Source organism: Scardinius erythrophthalmus, assembly GCF_964197995.2.
Source record: "Scardinius erythrophthalmus genome assembly, chromosome: 1".
Lineage (NCBI taxonomy): Eukaryota > Metazoa > Chordata > Actinopteri > Cypriniformes > Leuciscidae > Scardinius > Scardinius erythrophthalmus.
This window is the reverse complement of record NC_138221.1, coordinates 56573159-56595023: the sequence shown is the minus strand read 5'-3', so window position 1 is coordinate 56595023 and position 21865 is coordinate 56573159. Positions and strand designations below refer to the sequence as shown.

Sequence of the window (21865 nt, the reverse complement as noted above, 5' to 3'; positions counted from 1 at the left end):
AATAATAAAGCATTATTGTTAAAAAATAATAATACAACTATGCAAAAGTGTATGCCAGTCCGAAATTTTTGTATGCGTTTTTTTGTTTTCGTGATTCGGTGGCTCTGAATTGTCAAAACACCATTCAAAATGCTTGCTACGGATGCAAAAATTGCAGAAAATTTAACCCAATCCGAATTTTTTTTTTTTTATGATGAACGAAAGTTTCTGAGGCAGTGTGTAAGCGTGATTGACAAAACATGAGGTCATATTTATTTTTTAACGTGCGAAAATTTCGGACGCGAATTTCGCACTCAGTGTGCAAGGACCCTTAACGATACACATTTAAAAATGTGTATACAAGATTATAATTTTATCCAAACAATTCATGAAATAAGTGATTTATCTGTGAATTACCATTACCATACCAATGTTAAAGAACTGATAACTGAAAAAAATATTTTTTTAAATCACCTAAACCAATTATCGGTCAATCTCTACAAAAAAACTATTACAAAAACACATTGCAACACAGATATTTACCATTTACACAACACACCCCAAACAACAAAGCAAATCATTTATAATGAATGATGAAATAAGTATTTTATTGCTGTGAATGCAACACAACTGAAATTAGTGGCGTGATTTATAGAAAAGAAAAAAGAAAAACTAAATTAAAGCCAAGTGTTGGGGGTAGCATGTTAAAGTTGACCCTCTCATTCAATATTCTGTTTCACTCAGAAAACACGTCACAATATTGAAGTTAATTCACTGTGACTTTAAAAGTAATGTAAAGGAAGCAACAAATAAATTACAGAAATTACACTGTAAAATTAATGTACTTATTAAAATTGAAAACTTTTACTGCTACATTTTTTTTTTTTTTTAAATAATGCAAAAGTAATGCATTTCTTTTAAAAGTAACATTCCCCAACACAGGTTAAAACTAAATAATAGTTACAATATGTGTTAAAAAAAAAACTAAAGACAAGCGATACTATCAGCTACTATTATGATTAAAAACACAATGTAAGAAAAGTGTGAATGAAGAGTTAAATCTGAAATGGCATGCGGCGAAAATAACAGCATGCGTTAGCTGTATGCAACTATATCCTAGATTATTGATAACTAAAGATCATTTTAACATGCTTTTTTTAATTAGCATTTATTATTCGTCTAGAATTTCAACATCTTTCTAGTTGCATGCAGCTAAATAACCAGACATGGTTCTGTGAATAAACTTTCTGACTATTAAAGGACAACAGTGATTTGCACTACACACTGTCCGCCGGCACGGAGCCTTGCTACCTTGCAGTCGTTTGCCAGCGAATCCCAAGCTTCCAGAACATCCTTACCCTCCCTGTTCTTTGGAGCGTCCTCCGCCTCCAACTGCTTGGACAAGAAAATTGGGACGTGGCATCTTATATTTGTTTGCAACACTGACACAACACAAAACACAATAGTGCTCACATGTGTTTGTGTATGTGCTGTGGGAAACACAACTCTGACATAACATTATTGAGCATGGGAACATTTAAAGCAGCGAATCATTCAAGAGAGCTTCGAATTCTTAATCTTGCCATGTTTCATGGAGGTGAACGTGGATGTCGAAGCATCAGTTCATGTAAAGAAAAATGGCTCTAGTAAACAATTCGAAATGCTTGTCATGGCTTGGTGTAAATTCCCTCGACATTTGTCTCACACCTGAAAGTCCGCACCAAGGTCCGAACCAAAGGTCATGTTTTGATACATTGTATAAATTCGGTTAGTTTTGGTTTGGTTTCTCATTGCAATTATGCGAGTGCACTAAATAACTTTACATGACGTACTTGCGTCCTGTCGTCATCATCTATATGGGCTGCATCTTGACATTGATTGGTTTGTAAACGGACGTGCGTCTGACGTCAGCGTGTTGTTAATTCGGCGGGTAACTTTGACAAGAATGAATGAACAGACGTATATCGTTGCCACTATACTTTTATTATTATGGCATTACTCCCAGCAGAACCAACTATACTCGAGGCTTGTTCAAATTCGCCAAATGAACGTCCTTGTCGTGCGAACATTTTATCGTCGCCGGCAGGAAGAAGGACAAATGTGTGTGTGTGTGTGTGTGTGCGCGTGTGAATCAGCTGGAAGAAACGTTGTGGGCAGGACTGACAGATCTGCACATAAATATTCTTCTTCAGTTGTTTAGGCTACGCGGGAACCACCGGAACTTCCTGTAAATGGTCTGAAAGTCCGAACCATACAGAAAATGCTTTCACACTAGAAACGAAGCAAACCTTTGTTCAGTTTGATCCGGATCGAGACTACCTCTTTTTGTCGGACCAAATTTCATTTGTTTGGTCCGGACCGTGGTCCAGGGGAGGTTTAACACCTGTAATTTTGATTCGGATCAAACTGAAAAGTCAGAAAATCCGGACCAAACAAGGTAGGTGTGAGAGGGCCCTTAGAGTCTTAGTAGAAAATGATGTGGGCCGTTATTGTACCTTGAGGCTGGCGTTAGAGCGCTGGTGACTGAGATTGTTGAACCTCCAGCCTTCCAGCCCAGGAGTCTCGGCTTTGCCCTGGACATCAGGCGTCAGTGAAGAGCTCCCGCCAGACATGGGAAAAATTCCCAGGGACAGGGGCCGCTCTTTCCTGTTTAAAAAGGATTAAAAATCCTGATATAAGCAAACCTGCATCATATTTTAAGATAAATGTGTAATGCAATTAGCCATTGTTCTAATTTGATTTCAATCTGCTTCTGAATGGGTTTGCCAGTTCTCATTCAACTACATGACATTTCTTTCTAGCACAGATATAGGGATCATGTCTGTCTTACCGAACTCGGCCCAGTGTCCCCATGTCAGAGGCCTCTCCTCCCGTCTGCTGCAGCCTGATCCGTTCCACATGTTCCATGTAGTTGTGGATCATCTGAAGAATAATGAACAAAAATCATGTGGATTTAATGAAGAGCTGCAGGTAGACACTAGAGCTTGAATGTGGTAGTAAATTATCTCCTAAATGATCAATTCAGTTTTTGTATGGGTTGGTAATATTTAAAGGAACACTCCACCGCTTTTTGAAATAGGGCTTATTCACCGTCTTTCCTACATTTAGATAGGTGGGCAAACGCATTTTTGTCTCAGTGCATGCATTGTTTTAGTTTGGCAGCGCCGCCGATAGCTTAGCTTAGCATAATGAATGGAATCCTTTGTTGCCAGCTAGCATGTCATGAGTAAAAGTGATAAAAAAAAAAAAAAAAAAAAAAAAAAAAATTACTTCTTGTGGCCTGCGTATTCACAACGAGTACAAATAGCAATGCAGATTAAGACTAGGCGATTTCCTAGGAAGATATTGACTATATTAGGGGGAAGTACAGGCGAAGCACTGCTACTTGTGCGCAGAGACAATATTAACTTTTTATTTATTGAACTGTTGTATAAAATCAATATCACGTTTGCACTCGTGCTATTCGAGACAAAAACAGCACTCGTGTGAAATTGCACTCGTTATTCGCGTGATATTGCTTAAAGTCCGCGTGAACCGGAAGTTGCAAACGACTTTTCTCCAGTGTTGTGACGTATTTCCCAGTGAAACGGAATATTGAACAGAGGGCAGGGTTTTACTCTAGCGCTCCTCCTCTCCATCTCTCGCTCATAGCAGACTAACGGTTTGAGGGGAGTGGTTAAGCGTTTCCCAACCCAAGTCCTCAAACCTACGTCATCAGAGAAGGAACGCCATTCCAGACCGTAAGTAACTTTTCAGACTTTGATTAAAGATTACGACGGCAAACAATTTTTTTCTGTGTTTTAACTTGCACGGATTAATTGTTCACCACAAGACTAGTAATATGCGCTAACAAAGTAAATAGGGTCAATTTTGATTTCAGTTGGACTTTAACTATATAATATGCTATAAATATGAGACAAAAGTTGTGCTGTTTAATATTTTTGTGGAAACCTTGATACATTTTCTTTTCAGGATCCTTTGATGAATATGAAGTTCAAAAGAGCAGCATATATTTGAATCTTCTGTAACATTATAAATTGTGACACTGGACCACAAAATCAGTCACAAGGGTCAATTTTTATCTGAATAAATAATAATAAGCTAAATAAATAAGCTTTCCATTGATGTATGGTTTGTTAGGATAGGACAAAATTTGGCCGAGATACAACTATTTGAAAATCTGGAATCTGAGGGTTAAAAAAAAAATCTAAACATTGAGAAAATCGCCTTTAAAGTTGTCCATTTATGTTCTTTTGCTGCATCCACTCACAAAAATAAATGTTTATATATATATATATATATATATATGATTTTTGGCATAAAAGCAAAATCGATCATTTTGACAATGTATTGTTGGCTATTGCCACAAATATACCCATGCGACATGTGACTGGTTATGTGGTCCAGGGTCACAATTGTTATAAGAAAATTATTGATTTTATATTTGAAAAAAAAGAAAAAATTACTAACCCCAAACTTTTGAACGGTATGTTTTAATTTAAATTGAGTGCATTATAGTCAACATGAAATCAAATTTGACAGTTCTTGTTTTTTTATGGAATATTGCAGTATTTATTATAAATGATTTATCTGTGCTCATCATTATTTTTTATAAATCCCAAAAGGTGATCACAACTTCCGTGTCATGTCGACTTTAAAATGTGGTTGTCACTCTCAGTTTCACTATGTACATGGCCAGTGTCAATGACATGGTGTTGCATTTGCTCTTTTCTTACCTCTGTGTGGCGCAGGTGAAGGGAATTATACTCTCGCTTGAGTTCAGCCTCTCGCTCCTCTAATCGACTTACTGAGAAAGATAGATTAAATGAAGCATGATTAGTTCAGCAGTACAAGAGTGCTTTGCAAAGATTTTAGAGTTGTAGTTCAGTTCACTAGTACTTACAAGTCTTTCTTTTTTACAATCAACTGCTTTTAAAAAACTTTGAAAGAGAATATTTAGCGTTTGCAGTGTCTTAAAAACACACGTTACATGCCACATAGAAGCTCTGAAGAAGAGCCAAGACCTAAATGAGGACAGAGAAACGAGGGTGATTTATTCCAGTCTTCATCATAACACAGGTTAAAATGTCCCAAATGACCAAAGACGATCCGCCGCTCACCGTTTTACTGTAAAACCATGTGAGGGAGCTTGGCACTTTAAAGGTACAATAGGTGATTCTCTACAGAATTTTTTTGTCATGCTGGTTGAAAGTCTCCTCATATCCTGATAGCAATCACAATGTTAAAGGGTAACTCTTGCCAAATTGCAACCTGTAAGGGTAAAGGGTGTAAAAGCATTTCATTAGAATGGAAACGCTACTTTTAAGATTGACCGTATTTTCGTTTTCGGTCAAATTGCCTTTTGAATGGGAGTGTTCGGGGCACTACAGTGATAGCATCAAAAAAAATATTTTTAAAACGCTAAAAAGGCTCGACACAACATGAAACTTTGCTCGAAGTATCACCAGGGGCTCTACACATGAACTTGAGCATTGAGAACATAAATCTTTCCATCTTTACTCTCCTCATGTTACGTTGCATTCGGAGATCGACAACTTTTGACTGACAAAATTCCAGCCACCGGAAACACTAACTGATAAAGTGAGTCATACAAAACCTTTCTTTTTAGTAAACTCTGTGTACACAAACAATGTTGTCAACGCTCGAGTTCATGTGTAGAGCCCCTGGTGATACTTCAAGCAAAGTTTCATGTTGTGTCGAGCCTTTTTAGTGTTTTAAAAATAGCGATTTTGATGCTATAATAGAAGTGCCCCTAGCACTGCCATTCAAAAGGCATTTTGACCGAAAATGAAAATACGGTCAAACTTAAAAGTAGCGTTTCCATTATAATTATGCTATTAAACGAATGTTTGACTCGGGTGGATTAACAAAAATAGCCTAGGTTGCAATTTGGCGAGAGTTACCCTTTAAGCAGACTAAATGTATTTTTTTATAAATATATATCGTCTGTGGAAGGCGTAGGACCCTAAAATGCTCGTTCAATCATTGCATTCACTCTGAATGAAATGATAACATGCGTTCCCTATCAGTCAATGTGTGTTAGTATACCACTGTTCACACAGACATCATATGCCATCAGCGCGTTCGCGTACGCTGTGCAGACAGAGCAAGAATGGCATGCAACAACATAACAACCTAACTTTCCTTCTGAACTGACAACAAGTGGCAAGTATCTACATTTCAGGTTTAACTGTACAATTCTATGTACCGCAGACTTTGGCCTATGCAGAAAATTCAGTGAGATTCGATTGTGTTGTCCTGAAATCGCATATGAATAAAGCTGAAATACAGTGCATTCTTTCCTTAATGTCAACAGGTCACCTTCTGTGATCACATACTTATATATGCAAGCAAGTGCTTCTCTTTCTCCACTCACTGTACTAAATTTTCACGCCGGTGAATGACACATGATGTAATCCAATAGCATTGTCTCTGGTCATCTCTCTTGTGGTCTGTGCGCGTTCATGTGTTTCGGCCGGGGGAGACGTGGTTTTGGACACAATTTGGGAGGGTGGGATCGTATGCTTTCGATGCTAGCAGGCTAAAGTTAGCATTTCCCTGATCACCTACTGCACCTTTAAACTAGCCTGAAATCAGATTTTATATAGGCCGAGTGAGGCCTATAAAAAACACTTGCAGTTCTGTAGAGGATATTCACACAGGATATGAAACAGGCTTGATTTAAGAGGTGACACAAAGACATAATCCACTTTTAGCAGTCAGGTTTAAATCTAAGCCTGCAGCAGAACTGCCCAATGCATCCCGCCTACAGTAATTCACTGTCTACTACATACTTAATTTCAGCACAGTGATTTCAAGTAGAACTGATATCCAGTTCAAATCTCAGACAAGGGTTTGCTGGCAATTCACTATTAATTAATGCCAAAATTAATTCATTAGTGCCAGATTAAAGCAGCAGACATCCATGATTAGCATGTATTGGTGCTTGACTAATATCATTATCACCCACGGGCATCTTGTGGAGCACAGGCCAATTCTAGCACACACTCGGTCTGAACTGACCCTGTTTTAGCTTCTCCTTTTATTTTATTTTTACAGATGTTTGAACAACAATACATGAGTAATGGTATTCAGGGCCACAGAAAACACTGCACTTAATAAGACTGAAGAGATGAATCACATCAATTCAAAACCAGACTAAACTCTCTTAAGGGTTCGTACAGATTCCTGGACTTTCAAGGACTTTTCAAGCACTCCTTTTTTGGATTTCAAGGACTACAATCAGCACTTATCAAACAATTTTGTTTTTTCTCAAATTACAGATATCCGATCTCTGACGTTTCACTTCATAGACATAAATCCATTTTTTAAATGAAACTAATTTCATATATATTGTATTTCAGTAATTTAATCACCTTTTAAGTAGCTACCTCTTCAAAGAATTTGGATGTTTTCCAGGACTTAAATTTCAAAAAGTCAAATTCAAAAGTATTTAAAAAGTAGTTAAAGCCCTTTAAGCACCTTGTACGAACCCCATCTCTTACACAAAGTCAGACTATTAGTGGTGCAAATTTTTGCTCTGACTATTTCAATTCAGATTTCAAATCTTTTCACATTAATGACTCACAGTCCATGAGGAATCAAACAGCTATATATTGAAGCCAAAGAAAATGTCAACTCTTTCCTGTGCAAATGGGCAACTTTACATTATCACTGATCCATTAATGGGATCACTAGAGTGGGTTGAGGAGAGAAAGCAAATTGAATGATGGGACGCTACTCTATTATATGGACCATGTGTGAAGAGAACTGTAAACCAATAGTTCACACAAAAAGCTAAATTGCCAATGGATTATATCCATTTGATATTAAAAAATATTATTTCACTGCTGGGAAAATGGGCATTCTATATAACATGGCCTATACAGTAGAAAGGTGAAACAATTTTTGAAATCAGTGCGACCTGACTAGAGAAAACAGTGAAAAAAGGCTGTTGTCTTTCCTTTTGCCAATTAGGTGGGAAAACTTCAACACCCACAATGCAATAGGCATGTTGCCATCCAAGGCCACTCCCACAAGTCTGCTATGAATAAGCTTAACCAGAGTCAAATATCGCCTTGCTTTAGTAGGATATACTTCTTAGCAAACTTTTAGTTATTATGGTGTCGACTTGTATTGTTCCCAGCTGCAAGAATTCAAAGAGGTTGAAAATCAGCAAAGTTAAACTTTAAAACAGAAGGACTTTTTGAGCAGATACATGGACATTAAACGTCAGAAAGACGTATGTATGAAGGTTCTAAATATCGTCAGACCATGGAAGTGTAAGAGTAAACGAGAACAGGAAACAAAAGCGGGTGATTCTTACTCTGGTCAGCATAGTTCTTGATCTTCAGCTCCAGCTGACGGGAATGTGATCCCAGGCTTTCCAGATGGTTCTGCAAGTCCTTCTTCTCTTGCTCCTGGGAATCTTCAAATTCAATGAACTTCTGCTCACAGAAAACACAAAAGAAAAAAAATTAACATTGCATAATACATTTATTTTTGGAATACCCAACAGGATTTAATTCCTACATCATGAACAGACCATGATTTGCTACTTGCTGTTGGTAGTCAACACTAGGTGGTATTTTTAATTTAAAGGAAAGGAACATTTTCAGCCTTGTACATTTTCATGAATCATCAATATTTTTGGTCTTATTAATTTTGCATGTATCTGCTAAAATAAACTTCAGTTAGCTAGCATATTGATTGTACCCTTAAACTAAAAGCTACAAAACTTCAAGCAGAAAAAAACATTAATGATTTCTACTAAGTAGAAGAATAGAGTTTTACAGATCTTTATGCCTTTTTACAGGCTAAGGAACAAGTTTAAAATGTCAAATCTATCAAGACTGAAAGGCAGAAAAGTTTTCCAAGGATTTAATTTAATGAAGTACATCCAACTTTATTGTACAAATACATACGTAACCAAATCTATTATGTGAAATGTCAATGACTGGTTGACCGATGTGACTGAAGCTTTTCTCAATAGTCGATGCTGCTGATATCTAGAGAGCACAGTCATTGACAGAATGCCAATAAATTATTTAATGATAGCAAATTAACAACACTGCCGAGTGCCGAATGTACAAAAATGTGCTTTTCACAATATTTACTCACCAAATTCACTAAAACGTAGGAGACTGTGATGTTTTTTTTTTCAGTATTCTTTGATGAATAGAAAGAACAGCATTTATTTGAAATAGAAATTGTAATACTATAAATGTCTTTACTTTCACGTTTCAAATTTGATCCCAAACTTTCCACTAGTAGTGTATGAAAACAGCAAAAGGTGCATTATGCACTGACAAAAAAACTGTCTGTTTCACAAGAAAAATACAGTTTGAATCCATCAGCAAGAGTTTTTCAGCATGGTCACAGCAAAGGGTCACTTGACCTGGAAGTAATATCTTAACTAATATTTTCCCTAATTAGAATCCCTCTCCTACAGAACATGTCTGGAGTACAGGGGTCTCCTAGAGAGACTGGTGCAGTGTGAGCATCTGATAAAGAGGAGCTGTTTCAGTGTCACTTTAGGTTCCCGTCACACTGGCACACAAAACTCATTCAGCACTCCACCCCCCCGAGCACGGAGATCAACAAACATATGGTTCAAGTCACATTCAATTCCCAATCATTTCCAGTGCAGCACAGCACTCGCACAAACACGTAAAGTTAAGGAAGTTTAAGATAAACATACACTAAACAGACATGATACTGTACAATTTCTGTTTTCAGAGTAAATATTCTGAGAAACAAGGGGGCATGTCATCTTAAATCAATAAATGATAAATATGCATTATATCAGACATTATGCTCTCTAGAGATCAAAAATATCAGCATCTGCCATGGAAAAACCCAAATTAACTCATTCAAATACGAAATATACACTGATGATGAGCCAAAACATGAGCAGTCACGGGTGAAGCGAATATCGTTGATCATCTCCTAACAAGGACACATATTTAGATCTGGGTAGATTAGATCAGGGTTTCTCAAACTCGGTCCTGGAGGGCCGCTGTCCTGCACAGTTTAGCTCCAACCAAAACTCACAGCTAGGTGTGTTTGATCAGGGTTGGAGCTAAACTGTGCAGGACAGCGGCCCTCCAGGACCGAGTTTGAGAAACCCTGGATTAGATAGAAAGCCATCAAGCAGTTCTCATAATCAACATGTTGGATGCAGGAGAAATGGGCAGGAGTAAAGATCTGAGCGACTTTGACACGGGCCAAATTGTTCTGGCAAGGTGATTGGCTCAGAGTATCTCTGAAACGGAGAGGCTTGTGTGTCGCTCTCGGTCAGCAGTGATGAGGGTTGAGGTACGAACCTCAAACCAGAGACAGGGTGTTAGACGTCCAAGACTCATCAGTGCACGAGGGCAATGAGCACCGTCCCGTCTGGTCTGAGCCAACAGAAGGTGTACAGTGGCACACAACATTTTAATGATGGTCATGGGAGGAATGTGTCACAACACACAGTACATCACACTCTGCTGCGTAGACACTGACCAATCAGAGAGATGATGACCCCTGTCCACCGGCGAAAGTATCTATATGTGTCTGCAAGTGTCTGAACTGGACTTTAAAGCAGTGGAAGACGTTCGCCTGGTCCGAGGAGTCCTGTTTTCTTTTACATCACGTGGATGGTCTCAATAAATGCAGTTTAGTCTGGTACGTGTGCAGCGTTTACCTGGGGAAGTGATGCATTGTGGGACGACGACAGTGGAGGGAGTGTGCCGCTCTGGACAATGTTCTGCGGGGATACCCTGAGTCCACCATTCAAGTGGACGTAAATTTGACACGTGTCATATACCTAAACATTGTAGCAGAGCAGGTACACCCCTTCATGACACTGGTGTTCCCTGGTGGAAGTGGCTCTTTCAGCAGGATACTGCACATAATGAAGAGTTCAAGGTGTTGCCCCGGCCTCCAAATTTTTGAAGGCCAATTCAATTGAACATCTGTAAAATGTGCTGGACCAAGCTGGACTTTGCGATCTACAGTCAGCGCTATTTTGTCAGCATATGGAGGACCAACAACACATTAGGCAGGTGTTCATATCATGATGTTTTGGCTTATCGGAGTAGTGTAGTATATAGTGGCCCGGTTTCACAGACAGGGCTTAGATTAAACCAGAATTAGGCCTTAGTTCAATTAGGACATTTAAGAAGCTTTTATAAACGTGCCTTGGATAAAACTTGAGACAAAATAATGGCACTGACATATTTGAGTGCATTGTCAGTGCAAGTGGCTTCAGTTAAAACAGCTCAAATATGCATTTTAGTCCGGGACCATCATAAGTCTGTGTAACCGTGAGGGTACGTATAGTTTAAACTTTGGTCTCATATTGAATTTGCAGGCATGATTGACACTGCTGTTATCGTTAAAACTAAAACATTTTCAGTAATCAAAATAAAAGCTGAAATTAAATAAAATGTAAATATTAGATTAAAAAACTAGAAAAATGTAAATGATAATTAAGTGTAAGTTGAAATACTAAAATTAAAATTTAATAGAAATATTTTTAAAAAATTACTAAAACAAAAAAATTCTAATGAAAACAGAAAATCTAAGGCTAATTCAACTTAACAGTGTATAAATAATACTAAATTAGCACACTGGATTAAGACAGCACAGTGGTGCAACACGTGGCAACTATTTTTCAGTAAGAAAATATCAAACAGTATGAAAATGAAAAACCTAAACCAAATTATCCTAAATGGTCTTAAAAGTCTCTCTGGTATTTCAGTGTGATGAAAGGCGAGTAAAAGATCAGTGTTCACCACTGAATATTGATCACAACAACCGTATGTCACTCTTCTGGAAGAGAAACCAGTCTGTCATAATAGGATGTAACCTAGATCCCGTATCAGTTCACACAGGGATTAATGGAGCTCATGGCTCATTTGTGTTTTGGTTGGAGAATGTGCCGGGCATATTGCTCATAATCCCAGTTAACTGTCACTGTCTCAGGAACACATGAAGCCACTGAGAAGCCTTAATCTGTCCAAAGTCAGGCTTACACACGTTGAGAACTGTACAATGCAGTGTAATCTTATTTCCAAAACAGATTAGAGTCACATCAAAGAATTTACTCATGTAATCAACTATGAAAAGTTCATAATTTAACACAAATGACACATGCTAGGTTTAATGTGGGGAAAGACTTTAAAAATAAAAATATGGGAGCATCAAAATATGGGAGACTTAAACTGGAATAGCTTGCAAACTTTTGACTCATCGTGAATATTTGGCAGGGTAGCTATGAAATATATTATATTATTAAAAAAAAATATTAGATTAGATTAAGCCAGGATTAGAATTTAGGCCTTAGTTCAGTTTAAGTAGCTTTTATAAACGTGCCTTAAAAACATTACTGGTGCATCTAGAGACTAAATAATGGCAGGCAGTGACATATTTTAAGATTTGTAAGTACAAGTTGCATCAGTTGAAACGGCTCAAACATGCATTTTAGTCCAAGACTATGAAACCGGGGGTTTAAAGTTTTGGTTACAAAACAAAAGCATCCCAACCATTATCGCCCAGAAAAAAAAAGAAGGAAAAACACCTGACATGCTGTCACACTACATGGGGTAAGTTGTCACAGTGAAAACCGTAGTTAAATAACCTAATATAGGCTTATTAGCTAAATTAGACAAATAAAGTATACCTTTAACTTGCCTAACTTGACATATTTTGAACAAACAAGACCACTTCTAAAGAAAACAATTGGACTTTTGACTCAAAGCTTGTCCTAATCTATTATATTTGTCTAAAAAAAACTGGTATTGTGTATTCCAGATATTCTTGTCTCTTTGACGAATTGCTTTTCCTTCCTATTTTGTAAGTCGCTTTGGATAAAAGTGTCTGCTAAATGCATAAATGTGATTTAAAAACCCATTGTGACAACTTGCCCCAGTCTCTCCAATATGGCACTGAGGCAAGCATCTCTGTAGTTTGCAAGGTAAGCAAACAAGCAGGTTGCATGTTGTTTGTTTTGTGCATAGATGTTATGTTGTTTTCCATCTCTGGCCTTAATTTATAAGCGTGCAAACAACACTGTGGTGCCATCTAAGCTTGTACATTAAGTTCTCCCCATCAGCCAGGACAAGGACACAGTGATGACTGTTAAAACAAACATGCATTGATGATAATGCTTTTTATTGATTGATTTCTTGAGGCCCAAGACTGACTCATCGTCGAAGGGCACTGGCTAGTAAACAAGGCACGGTGAGATGACAAAGCCATTCGTGCACGTGCAGCTGCTGTGATGCTGCAACAAAACAAAGATGCCAAGCTCCCGTCGTTTTCCCCGCTGATGTCAACTCCTGATGGATCTCCTTCCCTCACTCACTCACCTCCTCTGCGTGTTTCCTCAGCGCTTTCTCGCGCTCGTACTGTGTGATCAGCTGCTCGTTGTCCTCCTTCAGGAGCTCCAGCTCCACTTCGTGCTCCTGGTTCTCGGCGAACACGGTGTCGAGGTTCTCCAGCACCGCCACGACCAGCGGCATCAGCTCCTTCACCACGTCCTCGTCGTATTTGCGAATAAGCCTCTCGAATTCGCGGTAGATGGAGTTGGCGAGGCCCGAGACTCTCTCCGACATGATCGCCGATGTCCCCGGGTCGTCCTGGTACACAACTCCGTCATCCAACTCCATTTTCCTTCCTCTTCTTTGAATGTCCTAGATTTAAACCGCCGCTATTCCAACCGACGTGCCCTGAGATATGTTGAGAACAAATGCGGATATATATATATATATATTCCCGTTATATTCTCCGACACACTGCCACAAGGATCCCACGTAAGTCCGGAGTCCCTCCCTCCCTGGAACTAACCGGCCGATGTATTACGTGGAATATTTTCCCGCGGTCGACCGACAACAGTCGAGTTCAGTTGTTGACCAGACAGTCGCGCGGTGACGTCACGCTACACATATTACATTATACCTGCCGTTAGTTTTTAAAATCACAACATTTCCACATCGGAATTAATCAGTTTATCATAACTGAGCATGAGCATTTCCATAATTAGAGTGTTCTTGACAAGATTGCTGAGTGCGAATTACAATGTCTTAATCATAAACTGTAAAAAAATATTTTTTAATAAATACATTAAATTAATAAATACATTTAAAAACGGTAAATAGTCGCGATCAGAAAAAAAATGCTGGGTTGCTTTAATCCATGTTTGGGTCAAATATGGACAAACTCAACCGTTGTTGGGTTTTTAAACTTATTTAAAAAAATATATATATATTTTTTATTTTTATTTTTTTTAAGTTTGTCCATATTTGACACAAAAGCATGGGTTGAAACAACCCAGCATTTTAGAGTGAGTACTATACTGTAGTACAGAGGTCGGGAACCTATGGCTCGCGAGCCACATCTGGCTCTTTGGCAAAAATCATGTGGCTCGCGAGGTCTCTAACCCTTTACCAACAAACCATCGATGAAAAACAATTAAAACACATCAACAGAGATCGGCTCTCTGCAGAAAAAGCAACCAATTACAATTCCCTTGTTGTAGTACAGCCTACTGAAGTTAATGAAAAGTTTATGATAATAATAATATTAAAGTTGTACCGGCAAAAGTGCGTGTTCAGTGCTGTTCGCGAGTGTCACGAGTCACCACAGCAATCAACTAACCGCTTACGTTTCTGTGGTAACCTACAGCTCCTGCACTGGGATTCAAGCTGGCGAAACAGAACATTCTAGAACAGCAGCAAAAATGTAAAAGTAGACTTTATAAACTTTAATATAACATTTTATTGAAACGGGTGCTTTGCTGCGCATAGAGACATTTCACCCGCTGGTATAGGCTACTTTCACTTTTGCCGCAGAGACCCTTTATATCCTATAAATGTGTCGTATTTTTGATAATCCGCGCAGATTTCAGTTGACGATTCTGTTTAAAGTTATTAAAAACAAAACATGAATGAATGAGAAAGAAAAGAACAGGATGTGCTTTATATTGAAAAGAAATATTAAAAGCGCGATAAGTCGCGAAAGAGAACTGACAGGATACTGTGCGCGCGCTCCGAGCGCAACACGGACAAGCAGCCTTTGTCTTCGGTTGCGCGCCTAAACGGCCAAATAAACACAGAAATATATCAAAATGCTAAGTCGAGTATTCACGTAAACACAGCAGATAGTACTGTGTGCATTCATTCTCTCTCACACGCACACAAAATGGTATATGCTCATCACTTGGTACTCAACCTCACAGTGAAAGCCCTGCAGAATTAATTCCATATTCCAACTTATTTATTGTTTGCTGAATATTTGTTAATAATATTAATAATTAAATAATATTAATAATAATTACTACGGTTGAATTTTTTATTGAAAAAAGCACGTCTTTAATATTAACTTTAATAATATATATATATATATATATATATATATATATATATATATATATATATATATATATATATATATATATATATATATATATATATATATAGGCAATTTTTTTTCCTACTGTGGCTCTTTTGGAAAAATGCATTATCCAAAAATGAAAAAATGGCTCTTTGGTCAAAAAAGGTTCCCGACCCCTGCTGTAGTAAGATGGTCGGTTACTAATTTCAAATTACATGACAAAAATTGTACAACAAGTAATGTAATCTCTAATCATTTTATGTATTCTGACTACTTTTTGATTACATTTTAGATCACTTTTTACCTTACTCGTTAATCACTTTGATTTGAGTAGGATAATCCGTACCATATTGACATAAAAATATAAAGAGAGAGAAAATGTATTCCATTCTTTGTTACACCATGAAGTGCTTTGAATATTACATTACGTCAGGGTTAAAAAAAAATTAATCTACATTTTTTTAAATAAAAACAATCATTTACAATATAAATAACGTGAATTTGTACATTTTAAAGTGTTTGAAAGACAAAAGACTTTAAATGACCCACTGAGTTTTAATTCATTATTCAAGTAATACTTAATGTGTTCGTCAGGAGCTGATGATTAGATATGCAATGTTGAGAAAATCAGTAGTAAATGTTTGAATGCTTGTTCACTATAAGGGATCAATGGATCACTGTGCGGTGGCCATTGTTTTTTAGTTGGATCTGAACTAATTATTCATTGATGTTTTCACTGTGTACACTCACAAATCCATATAGAACTAGTGTTCAGTTACTGATGTGAAATACATAACTAAAATACTGCATGCATAGTTATTATAAAAGAATGACCAAAAGAAATACATCGCATCGCAGTTTTGGCATAAGTTATATGTACAAAATAAAATGCCTCAATTGAGCATTTCATTCATGCATTTAATTTGAATATATGTGCCAAAACTGTGATGTGATGTTATATGTTACTCTCTCTTTTGCTCATTCTTTTATAATTAAAACTGCATGCATAATTATTGAGAAATTACATGGAACATAACTTTTAAAAATGTATCACACCACAGGACCATTCAAATTGAGCTAGCGAAAACAAAATCGTGAATAAAAATGTTGAAAATGTTGTCATAAGCACCATCAACACTGATATTGTTTAATTTTTGTATTGCAAAACATTTCAATTTATTTCTTTTGTTATCTGCTTCTTGTGTTCATTAGTAAAAAATATCAGTTAAGAGGTGTTCGGTTTGTACTATAATTACTGTAAAACAGTGGAATATACCAAGTAAAATTGTCAACAGAAATTAGACAACTGACTTTAAAAACCACCAAGGAATAACACACAAAATCGTGTCCCTTAAAATATTTATTGGAGACATGTAAAAACTAGAAAAAAAAATAACTGTAAACCCTAGAGGAATGATGAGAGAGGGGAAAACAATGGGGATGTTGAACATAGAAACAAAAAAATACTAAGCTACAAAACTTATATTCACTCCAATATGTGCTTTGACAGTATCCACACCACTAGATTTAATGGCCTTACCATAAATTACTGCATTTCAACAAGCTGATGTCTGCAGGAAATAACTGAATATTTAAACAACCTTGCTTTAACATCACATATCATTGATAAATGTTGACATCCTAAATAAAATGATATGGGTCACACAAGGAGAATTGTGCCGAATGAAATATGAAACATTGGATTATTTACAGTTGACTCGTTGCTATTGGGGCCATCAGCACAAATGCTTATGTACATAAACCGAAAGACGAATTATAAGGCATTTATGTGAAAAGATGAAACCTCAATTTTCAGTGGTGGCTAAACCTCTCATTTAAGTAAAGTGTGATTTTACCACATTTACACTGTGGGGGAGAAAAAACAAAACAAAAGAATGAATGGGATACAATAACTTGAATTGTTGGACACACATTTCATCGTCCCTCTTAAATCAGGAAAGAACTTATTTGACACTCTGGGAACCATTTCCAATCATGGACAAATTTACAATGACGCATTTAGTGTGTACAATGCACTGTTCAATATTCAATATTTCAATACACCTTGCATATAGAAAAGTTTTTTCTTCTTTTTCTTTTTAATAGCAATAAAAAAAAGTATCGCAAGATGCTAAAGACAGAAGAAAACGTCCTCGTTTCTGTAAGGGGATGGTTGGTGTCCAGGCGCAGAGAAATAAATCAGTGATTGAACTGGCGTTATGTGTTCTTTGTCTTGGGCATCTTGCGGTGGCATCATTGGCTTGTGCCCCTCTATAAGTCTGACGGAGACACAGCTCTCTGTTCTTTGGCACTTAGGCTGGTAGACTCAGCTTCTTTCCTTTCAGCACTGTGGCGAAGACAAAAGAGTCAAAAAACAAAGCATAAAAAACGGGCGTTTCATCCTAAAACAAGCCAAAATCTACAGACAAAAGCCAAACAAGTGCTTAAACTGTAATTAATACATGCATTAATTAATTATCTGTCAATAAAGGGTTATTTTACAGTGTCCTTGTTGCACGATACATGTAGTTATTATGTAATAACTATAAATTATGCATAATTACAGGCAACTAATCTAATCCCAACTATACAGCCGGGTTCCGCAAGGTAAAACTCCATTAATTTTCTCCATAGAGAAATTGATTTTGAATGGTAACTTATAAACCTTTAAAAACAGCCTTACTGTGAGCTACGATGTTGTTGATCGATGGTATTTGCTTCTGTTGAAGCTGTCAGCCCACATTATTGCATCTTAGTTTTAAAATAATCATGTTTAACGGTGGAATTCGAGGTGAAAAACTACATTACCCATGATGCTGTACAGATTTCTTTTTATATATATATATATATATATGTGTGTGTGTGTGTGTGTGTGTACATATTGTTGATATAAAGTTGATTTTATCCTGACTTTAATGTCCACCCAAGCATAATGTAATTTCACACCCACAACTCCAACATAGGTGTGAGTGCATACAAACTGACCTTTTGTGACGTAAAGGTAGAAGAAGTCACAATAGAGAATAGTCTGGACGACCCCAGCCACGATGGCGATCATGTCAAAGAAGCCCTCGAAGTAGAACCTCCAGATCCAGTTGAAGAGGTAGAGGGCGCGATAGACCCCCAGACAGAACAGATAGTGGGTGGTGATGGTCTCCGCCTCGCCCGTCTTGCTAATCATAAAGAGCTGAGGCAGGATGGCCACCGACTCCAGGTAGATGGAAAAGGTCCACAGAATCTGTCATGAAGATATTTTGAGCACAGGTAAGTTTTATTTACAAAAACAATTTTTAGATTTCTTTAGATTTCTAAACGCCATTAACTTTATTTTGATCCTTAGGGGAGGAATTTTTAGCGGCATCTAGAGGGGAGGTTGCGAATTGCAACCAACAGAAGTTACGGTGGCCGACAGGAAAAGACGTCGTCGTCTGAGACAGCAGAGTAGCCAGTTCAGCAACGAGGTTTCTTTTCAAAGATAAATTAAGAAATTAGGTTAACTTAATTATTCAGTAAAACGATATGTTGTTGTTACTTGTTCATCATTGTGTCAGTGTTTTATTCGCTGACTTTAGCTAGCTTTGTACGAAGAACAACATAGTGACGAAACGCGTTTAGGGCTACCGTAGAAACATGTCTGCGCATTTCAATGTAAGGGGACCCGCGGTGTATGTAGATAGAAATGGCTCATTCTAAGGTAATAAATACATAACGGTTCATTAAGTAAGGTCTTTATTCACCACTGAAAACATAGTTATGTATATGATATTGCATTTCTGTCAACAGATCATCCTAAATATTACACAATGCACCTTTAATCTGTTTATAATTTGCTTTTATTTCGATATTTATTTTATTTCAAGACAGACAAGTTGCAAGACTAGTCTTATTTTTTATTAATTATTGTGATTGCATGATAATGATTGGTTCATTATTTGCAAATGTGCAGTAAAGAGTCTAATAATCACCTCCAACGGAGAGAAGTCGTGGTTGACCAGAAAGGCGAGACCTCCCACTGGAACCACTAGAAACTCCACTCTGAAAGTGTCATGGTTTCCATCATAGGTCGCCCTGAATTTTGCATAGATCAGGTAGACAGTGGCGTAGGCACAGCCAACGTAGATGATCTGTTTCAACAGAACAGAAGCACACAACTGATTAACAGTGCACATATAAACACACTCAACTGTTTACTTGGATGTGTCAATTTAAGATTGGCAAATGTATTGATGTGTGCATGTAAAGGTTCACTCTTGCATTTACCTTCATGCAAGAGTTGTAAAGAGAAATGAAGGATGTCAGGAGATCCAGGTATCGTGTGGTGAACACCAAGGCGAAGAGTATCTGGCTCTTCCCAGAGATACCTGGGGATTAAAACACTTACACTCAGACAACCACTTAAAAACAAATAAGAGCACACAACAGCTCATAAACACCTCAAAAGGGTGCATCTAGGTTCTCTAGGGACCGAAAGAAAGAAGACCATATAGACTACCCAGGTGACCCATCCTTGCAAAGCCCACACAAAACCATATGCACTGCCACGTCAAGGCAAGGCAAGGAATGCAATGCAGTTCAGGAATGTAAGGCAAATAAATGGATGTATGGATATAAATGGTATTTATATAAATAAAAAAATGGATGTAAATTAAGATGTATGACTTCAACTATATAAAAAGCACTTATTTGATTCTCATAATTCAAGATATGAAGATGCAACTTGTCCTCTACATGGTAAAACAGTATGTGTATGTGTATATATATATATATATATAAACCAAGTAATCTAATATTAAACAGCAGTTAGTTAGTAAGTAACTTAGGCCTTAAATTCAGCTAATTTAGCCACTTTACTGAGAACCAGGCTGTCATGTAACTGTTAGCTTGTACATTCAAATATAATATGCAAACATTTCTACAGATCTGCCCATTCAAACCCAAATTGAATTTTAATTCAACAAATAAAAATCTAGACCAGTTGCTTTCAAGTCAAGCTAAACCACTAGCTTGCATGCTACACAAATTACTTCATTTTATGCTTCATGCTTTAATATTAAATCATAAAGACTTTTCCGGGCAGCTCAACCCAGTTTAAAGTCTTCCCTATCTTTGATAAACACGCGTTTTACGTATGAAATGAATGAGAAAAGTATATTTCGTGTGAGTTTAGCTCACCTGCGCAGGACCTGGTCTTCCATATCTTGAGCAGCAGGATGATGATGGCCGCTAGATGAGACAGATCTCCAGTCAGCCTAAAGATATTCATGGTGATTTTTCCTCTCTGGCTGGTTTTAGTGGCGTTAAAGAGAGCTCAGGGTGAGTGAAGTAATTGCGAACCGGCTGAGTGCCGATCTCCAGAAGAGCATTCCTCCACGAAATATGGCGAATGAGGGGCGACGTGGCCGGTGGACGTGACGTGGCCAACAGCGAAATCGCAATGAATGCTGGGAGTAGTAGTTCATGCAGCCGCGCACTCCACGAGTCAAACCCTAACCACGCCCCAGGCTCCCTTACATAAACTACATAGCTTATTATTACAGTTTTCTCAGTCGCTTTGGTGCATTTCTCACATTACTATTTACATTTGCACAACAGTTAGTTCAACCTCCACAACATTTAGTCATTTGTGCACATCATAGTAGCAGTTTCTCATTGCAAATGCTTTTGGACATGCATCAGTTGCTTTCATACAACTCTCTGCTGTTTTATAACATTATCATTTGCTCATTTCATGTCAGTCAAAATTAACTATACTTGTGAATGCTGAATAGTCATTCCATATAAAACTAATAGTCCTCATTTTCATTGCTTGAGTCATTACATACAAAAATATTGAACTAGTTGTCAAAATCTGTCAAGCAAATTTTACACGTTTTTTTAAAAGCTTTTTTTTTTTTGTTAAAAATGTCTCCTAAATTGAACAATTTCTCTCAGGTGAATCTCAGCTTTCACTGATGAGGAACGTCTGGATGTGTATGAATGATTACTATGTATGTTTTACAGTTTTTCTCGGTCGCTTTGGTGCATTTCTCACATCACTATTTACATTTGCACAACAGTTAATGGAGTTCTTGATGACACTGACACTTTCATTGACATGAATACTTGCTTTTGAGGAGTGAGCTATCCATTTTGAGCAAGTGACACACTTTTGCAGGTTATCAACAAGGTTTTGCAGTTTGTACTAATTGTTTTGAGAACTGCATTAACTGTTGTGCAAATGTAAATAGTGTTATGAGAAATGCACCAAAGCGATTGAGAAAAACTGTAATATTATTATCAATCATAATATTTGGGATATCTTTCTGACATGTAAGAACATTTCTGTCATTTCATTTCTGTTTTTTTCTCATTAATGTGATACTTCAAAATGTGCATAAAAACAGGGTGATGGAAACAGCAGTCTTCCAGGTGTTTTTTCTTTTTATCTTTTTTGCAAGATGTGTTTAAAGCAGTAATGCGTTCAACAACACAGCATATATAACATAAA

At 37.3% G+C, this 21865-nt stretch overlaps 2 protein-coding genes across 8 annotated transcripts in view; both read right to left on the bottom strand.

The window, feature by feature from the left end:
* spag9a (sperm associated antigen 9a) overlaps positions 1–21865 on the bottom strand; it is a 57800-nt gene that overhangs the window by 29924 nt on the left and 6011 nt on the right. For 4 of the 7 annotated variants that reach the window (XM_081386776.1, XM_081386778.1, XM_081386777.1 and 1 more), the window contains exons 1-6: positions 13356–13810; positions 8327–8447; positions 4716–4786; positions 2810–2901; positions 2475–2625; positions 1291–1371 (exon numbers count right to left, since the gene is read on the bottom strand). In XM_081386776.1, the coding sequence (XP_081242902.1) occupies positions 1291–1371; positions 2475–2625; positions 2810–2901; positions 4716–4786; positions 8327–8447; positions 13356–13655 (816 nt within the window). In that variant the 5' untranslated portion in view covers positions 13656–13810. Of the gene's footprint in view, positions 1–1290; positions 1372–2474; positions 2626–2809; positions 2902–4715; positions 4787–8326; positions 8448–13355; positions 13811–21865 lie in introns of those variants that run through there. The other 3 variants (XM_081386779.1, XM_081386780.1, XM_081386781.1) reach the window with 2 other exon arrangements.
* Positions 16726–20883, bottom strand: kdelr2a (KDEL endoplasmic reticulum protein retention receptor 2a). Its single transcript, XM_081380396.1, has 5 exons — positions 20551–20883; positions 19639–19739; positions 19344–19502; positions 18364–18616; positions 16726–17725 (listed from the first exon to the last, which is right to left on the bottom strand). The coding sequence occupies exons 1-5, from the start codon at positions 20639–20641 to the stop codon at positions 17691–17693; spliced, it is 639 nt and encodes a 212-aa protein (XP_081236522.1). The 5' UTR covers positions 20642–20883; the 3' UTR covers positions 16726–17690.

Coding starts and splice junctions, on each gene's coding strand:
- kdelr2a (XM_081380396.1), bottom strand. CDS start 20,641: ATGAATATCTTTAGGCTGACTGGAGATCTGTCTCATCTAGCGGCCATC. Junction 18,617..19,343: donor ACGACTTCTCTCCGTTGGAG/GTGATTATTAGA, acceptor TCTTCATGACAG/ATTCTGTGGACCTTTTCCAT. Junction 17,726..18,363: donor CTACCTTTACGTCACAAAAG/GTCAGTTTGTAT, acceptor TCTTCGCCACAG/TGCTGAAAGGAAAGAAGCTG.